The following is a 6,000-nucleotide window of genomic DNA, read 5'->3' on the forward strand; positions in this document are numbered from 1 at the left end:
AAGAGAAACGTACTGGGAGCTCTCCGGGCGGGGGGGCGGGGGGGGGTAGTGAAGTGAACGCCAAGTGTTAGTATGGGGAGGCCAGACTGAGTGTTCCCTTCCTGTGCTTTCCACCAGACCCTGTGCCTGACCTGTGTCATCTCGGGAGACCCCACCCCTGAAATCTCTTGGCTGAAGAACGACCAGCCTGTCACCTTCCTTGACCGCTACCACATGGAGGTGAAGGGGTCGGAGGTCACCATCACCATCGAAAGAGTCAACAGTGAGGACAGTGGGCGCTACGGCGTCTTCGTCAAGAACAAGTATGGCTCCGAGACGGGCCAGGTCACCATCAGCGTGTTTAAACATGGGGAGGAGGCCAAGGTGCTAGAGAAAATGAGAGAGCGTGTTCAGACACAGCCTGAGGCCTAGTGTGCATGGCCCGGGAGGGTCAACCAGTGGGTCACAGGCCCCCAGGCCGGGCAGGGGGGAAGGGGACAGGGTGGAACCCAGGACGGGGGGTGAGAGTGTAGTGGGTACGCTAAAGCGCAGAGGCCAAGACCTTGCTGGGGTCCCCAGGGGTCTCGGGGTAGCGAGATGGGCACTGGACTTGGAGTGGAGAATTACACACAAGACCCCACTCCAAGTCCAAACCCGCCGTGCACCTTGCCTATCTCATCTGCTAAATGGGAACTCCTATTCCGAGGGATTGTTTATGAAAACGCTTTATGGTTGTGACAACCGGGGGCGTCTGTTGGCATCTGGTAGGTAGAGGCCAGGGACGCTACTAAACCACAACCCCCCCCTCCCCGACAGAATTATCAGACCCCAAAGGACAGTGGTGCCGAGGTTCATGAGTCCTGCCATAAACCCATAGGTCGCCACGTCCCCCCTTAGGGGTCTATAGTTTCAATTCACTGAAGTTCAACAGACACTGTTCTGAGGTCCCTATGTGCCAGGCTGAGAATATCCCTGGAAACACAAAGATCGTTGAGATGCAGGCCCTGCCCTCGAGGCTTTAGCCCAGCAGGAGAGACAGACCTGGATGTAAAAGACTCCAGGACAAGGCAGAGAAGGATGACAAAACAGATCCAAAGAAAGTGCCTCCAGAGGTCAGAGGAGGGAGATAGGTGTTCGTCCCAGTGGGGGAAGGTGGGCTTTAAAACACCTTCACAGGACTAGCGGAATTGGAGTTGGACGCTGGAAAGTGAGTCCAATTTGGCCACGGTATTGAGAGGAGGACATTTCAGGGTGACGCTGCCTCGGTGGCCTTGGCCTCCAGGCTGGAGAGGTGGAGAACCTCGGGACCTCCTCCAGCTTGGGGCCTCTGCCCGGCGCGGCCCATACTGGTTGGCCTTGTCGGCTGGACCTCAGCACAGAGCCGGTGGTGTCGCCGCGCTCCAATCTCCTTCTTTTTTAAAAATGAGATTTGGAGGGAGTGGGGTTTATAAAATGATAGATGCTTGTTGTAATATTTTGGAAAAACCCTGAAAATGATAGAGGAGAAAATAAAAATCATCAACACTCCCAACAGCAGGAGAGAACTCCCGCCTCCGATTTCTGAAATGGCTTCGGAAGTTCAGGATGAAACGAATCACCCCTCCATCCACTACCTACACATGCACGCAGGGTGGCTTAACTTATACCCCCCCAGAGGCTCGCGTTCCAGGCTCCGTGGTGCGGGTCAGCACGGGTGTTCGGCAAGGGGAGCCGGGGGGAACGGGGTGTGGGGGGAACGCGACTGTCCCTGGCTGGGAACGAGTATCGGGATTGTGCGGATCTTGGAGGCAAACACGCCCAGGCTTGAAACCACAGGCTCGCCGTGTGCCCTTGGGCGATTCTTTCCCTTTCTCGGGGCCTCTCTCTGCGTCCCATCTGTAACACGAGAAAGCTGAAAGATCATTTTTGAAGGCCTTCCGGCTGACACTGAGAGTCGTATTACCTCCCAGAACTTAACTCCCTTTGGCTTTGCTTTCCCCGTGACTGGTGGAAAAGAAGGCTGTATGCTATAGCCCCTGCTCCCGCTCTTGTACTTGGAGAGGGGACTTGGGTTCTTTCACGTGTCACTGCAAAATGTCACCTGCGTCAAAGAAATCAGAAAGCACGGTGTCCATGCGCTTTCTGCTTAGAGCTGTGACAGCCTCACATTTGCTTATGTATGTACTGGGTCATGACACAAAGCACTTCTCCTTCACGAGATCATCCCAACACAGGGAGGAGGTAGGCGGAGATCACGATGGTCACACGCACACCACGCTTCAGGGGCGCCTGGGTGGCTCAGTCGGTTAAGCGCCCGACTTCAGCTGCAATCATGATCTCGCGGTTCGTGAGTTCGAGCCCCACGTCGGGCTCTGTGCGGACAGCTCAGAGCCTGGAGCCTACTTCAGATTCTATGTCTCCCCCTCTCTCTACCCCTCCCCTGCGTGCTCTCTCTCTCTCTCTCTCTCAAAAAATAAACATTTAAACATTTAAAAAATAACCACTTTAAAGATTATGAAGCATTCTCATACCTCATTGCTAATCAGATCAAATGGGACAGCATCCTATGCTCCATTTTCCCACACAGGGCGAATGAGAGCCCAAATGGTAAATGGCAGAGTCAGGACAAGAACAAGAGTCCCTGGGTCCTGGTCCAGAGGACGTTCTGCTCTGCCATACTGCCCTTGAGCAGTGTCCAAACCGCTGGCTTTCACCTTCTTCTACCCTTCCCAGTGGCCTCTGCTCCTGCCCCCAGCCTAGGCTGCTCTCAGCACCTGCTTCCTGGATCCCTCTGGCTCCTCCTTAGTTACGATTCCCTCTTGCTCCTTATTATTCTTTTAATGGCTCTTCCTGGGAAACATCTGTTGGTCTAGCCCGATCCCTGGTACCCTATGTGGGACTCAGAGAGGCAGAACTTCATCCGTCTTATCTGACGGAGCCCATCAGCAAACACGTGATCCCAGCATCCCCCAGGAGCCCTCGGTGGGTCTCCCAACATGCCAGACTTCCAGGGAGCAGTGGGGTCCCCCTTTATCCCCCCACCAGCCACCATCCCCTACACCTATTCTGCACCTTGGGTGCAATCCTTGTCCTAAAACATTAAGAGCTGTAAAGAGGGAGGGGCACCCGGGTGGCTTGGTTGAGCGTCCGACTTCGGTTCAGGTCGTGATCTTGTGGTTTGTGAGTTTGAGCCCCACGTCAGGCTCTGTGCTAACAGCTCAGAGCCTGGAGCCTGGAACTCTGTCTCCCTTTCTCTCTGCCCCTCCCCTGCTCATTCCCTCCCTCTCTCTCTCTCTCTCTCAAAAATAAACATTAAAAAAACTTTTAAGAGCTGTAAACAGGGAGAGCATAGGCAGCAAGGGCCCTAAAGAGAAATGACTGTCCATTATTACAATTAACCTCTCCCCACTCGGCCTCAGCCACCACGCCAGATGCTTTCAATACCTTAAAATTTCCAAATCACTTCCAGCAACTTGGGTGACATTTTCATGCCAAAAATACTTTCAGAAGCCACACTCCCCAGATGTCTCTAGCTAGAGGAAGCCAGATATTTTCAGCATTTGAGAAAAGTATAAATCTTGAGGCCAGAGGAGTTTCAGCAAAGGAGTGGCCTGGGTTGGAGGGAAAGCAAACTGCACAGCCTGGAAGGAATGTGTCCCTCCTGGGCCCCTTCAATGTCATTGGGCTGGCTGAGGTTCATGTCACTGCTTCCTATGTGAGCAGATCTAAAGAAAGAGAAACACGAGGTCACCCAGAAGCCTTTGTATGCCAATTATAGACATGTTCATGATAAAATGAACCTTTGGGTTTGCTTTAAAATACTCCGGTTTTGGGGAATGCAAGCTGGTGCAGCCACTCTGGAAAACAGTCTGGAGGTTCCTCGAAAAACTAAAAATAGAACTACCCTACGACCCAGCAATTGCACTACTAGGCATTTATCCAAGGGATACAGGTATGCTGTTTCAAAGGGACACATGCACCCCCGTGTTTATAGCCGCACTATCAACAATAGCCAAAGTATGGAAAGAGCCCAAATGTCCATCGACGGATGGATGGATAAAGAAGATGTGGGATATATATACAATGGAGTATTACTCGGCAACAAAAAAGAATGAAATCTTGCCATTTGCAACTACGTGGATGGAACTGGAGGGTATTATGCTTAGTGAAATTAGAGAAAGACAACTATCATATGACTTCACTCATATGAGGACTTTAAGAGACAAAACAGATGAACATAAGGGAAGGGAAACAAAGAATATAAAAACAGGGAGGGGGACAAAACAGAAGAGACTCATAAATATGGAGAACAAACTGAGGGTTCCTGGAGGGGCTGTGGGAGGGGGGATGGGCTAAATGGGGAAGGGGCACTAAGGAATCTACTCCTGAAATCATTGTTGCACTATAGGCTAACTAATTTGGATGTAAGTTTTAAAAAAGTAAAAACTAAAACGAACACTAAAAAATAAAATAAAATCCTCCAGTTTTCTTTTGTCTTGTTGTACGTGGAAGGAGGAAGATAAATGAAAAAGTTAGCAAAATGATTCTTGAAGTTGGGTGCTAGGCACATGCAGTTCTGTTCCCATTGTCTCTACTTTTGTTTATGTTTGAAACGTTTCATGATAAAAATCTTTAAAGGCTCCACGAGAAATAAATCCTCAGCTGACTTTTCACCTGGAGTCATACCAAGTTATTTATCCAGCTATTCAGGCAAGGGTATTCAATACAGGGTAATGAGCAGAGGTCCTCTCTCGCAGGCAGTTTATAACAGCCCGTTATTTTTCGATCACACTAACTAGTGAGCTAGTGGTAACATAGAGGCACTACGAGAAATAATTATCAAGTAATAGCTGTAGTTGAAAAAAATTGCACATCCAGGGGCGCCTGGGTGGCTCAGCTGGTTAAGCCTCCGACTTCCGCTCAGGTCACGATGTCACGGTCTGTGGGTTTGAGCCCCGAGTCAGGCTCTGTGCCGACAGCTCAGAGCCCAGAGCCTGCTCCGGATTCTATGTCTCCCTCTCTCTCTCTGCCCCTCCCCTGCTCTCTCTCTCTCTCTCTCTCTCAAAAATAAACATTAAACATCTTTTTAAAAAATTGCACCTGCCCATGATTCATCTGCCCTGCATTCATTCAACACAATCTTTACCGAGCTTGCGGCGTGGCAGGAACATACAAAATTAAAGCTTGGTGCCATCTTCTGAGACCAAGCTTTGCTTGAGTCTGTGTGTGACTTATTTAACCTTCCTGCATCTCCTCTGGAAAAGGTGGCTGCTGTGAGAATTAGGTGAAGGGATGCTTGCCGGGTAACTAGCACAGTGTCTAATTTGGAGGAGGGAAAGGGGGGTGGCGGGTCACAGTCGGCCGGGGGGACAATAGATGGGTCAGTCCAGCTCCCACAGAATTCAACAGTTGCTTCTGCACGTTTGTGACTGATGACAATACAGATGCTTTCTGTACTCACAGGGATTTCTAAAGTAGCGTCTGTTGTATTTTTTGTCAATGATAAAAATTATAAAGGCTGGTCACTGAAAAGTTGGACAAGACCGAAAAGAACCACAAAAAGAAGTAAAAAGGTCCATAAGCCCACCAACCAGAAATAAGCAGCGTAAAAGACACTGTTTATTAACATAACAGATATCCCTACTCCTTCCCCATTGCAGCCTCCACTCTGGAGACTTGGAAGCTAAATATTCCCCGTCCCGGGCTTCCTTGTAGATGGGGGACAGCCACAGGACCCAATTCTGGTCAAAGAGACCTAAACAAAAATCTGCTGGGGCACCTCAATGGGCTCTAGATGTACCTGATAAAAGGGACAGAGACTGCAGGCACCAGGCTACTCCCCTTCCTCCTTCCTGCCTCAAATGTAGACGTGATGCCTGGAGCTGTGGCAGCCATCTTGTGACCATAAAGAAAAAAAAAAAATCACAGGATGCCATACCTAACATCACCACACTGCTAACTCCACTTCCTCAAACCTCTAGACCACTTATAAGAGAAAAATAAACCCCTCTGTGTTTAAGGCACCATATGTCAGGATTTGAG

At 49.9% G+C, this 6,000-nt stretch overlaps 1 protein-coding gene across 1 annotated transcript in view; it reads left to right on the top strand.

Annotated features, from left to right (window-relative positions):
• Positions 1-2,418, top strand: part of MYOM3 (myomesin 3) — a 45,305-nt gene extending 42,887 nt beyond the window's left edge. Inside the window, exon 36 of the mRNA XM_049617835.1 lies at positions 118-2,418. Coding sequence (XP_049473792.1) covers positions 118-411 — 294 coding nt within the window. The 3' untranslated portion in view covers positions 412-2,418. The remainder of the gene's footprint in view (positions 1-117) is intronic.
• Positions 2,419-6,000: the final 3,582 nt, after the last annotated feature.

Source organism: Panthera uncia, assembly GCF_023721935.1.
Source record: "Panthera uncia isolate 11264 chromosome C1 unlocalized genomic scaffold, Puncia_PCG_1.0 HiC_scaffold_4, whole genome shotgun sequence".
NCBI classification, from domain to species: Eukaryota; Metazoa; Chordata; class Mammalia; order Carnivora; family Felidae; genus Panthera; species Panthera uncia.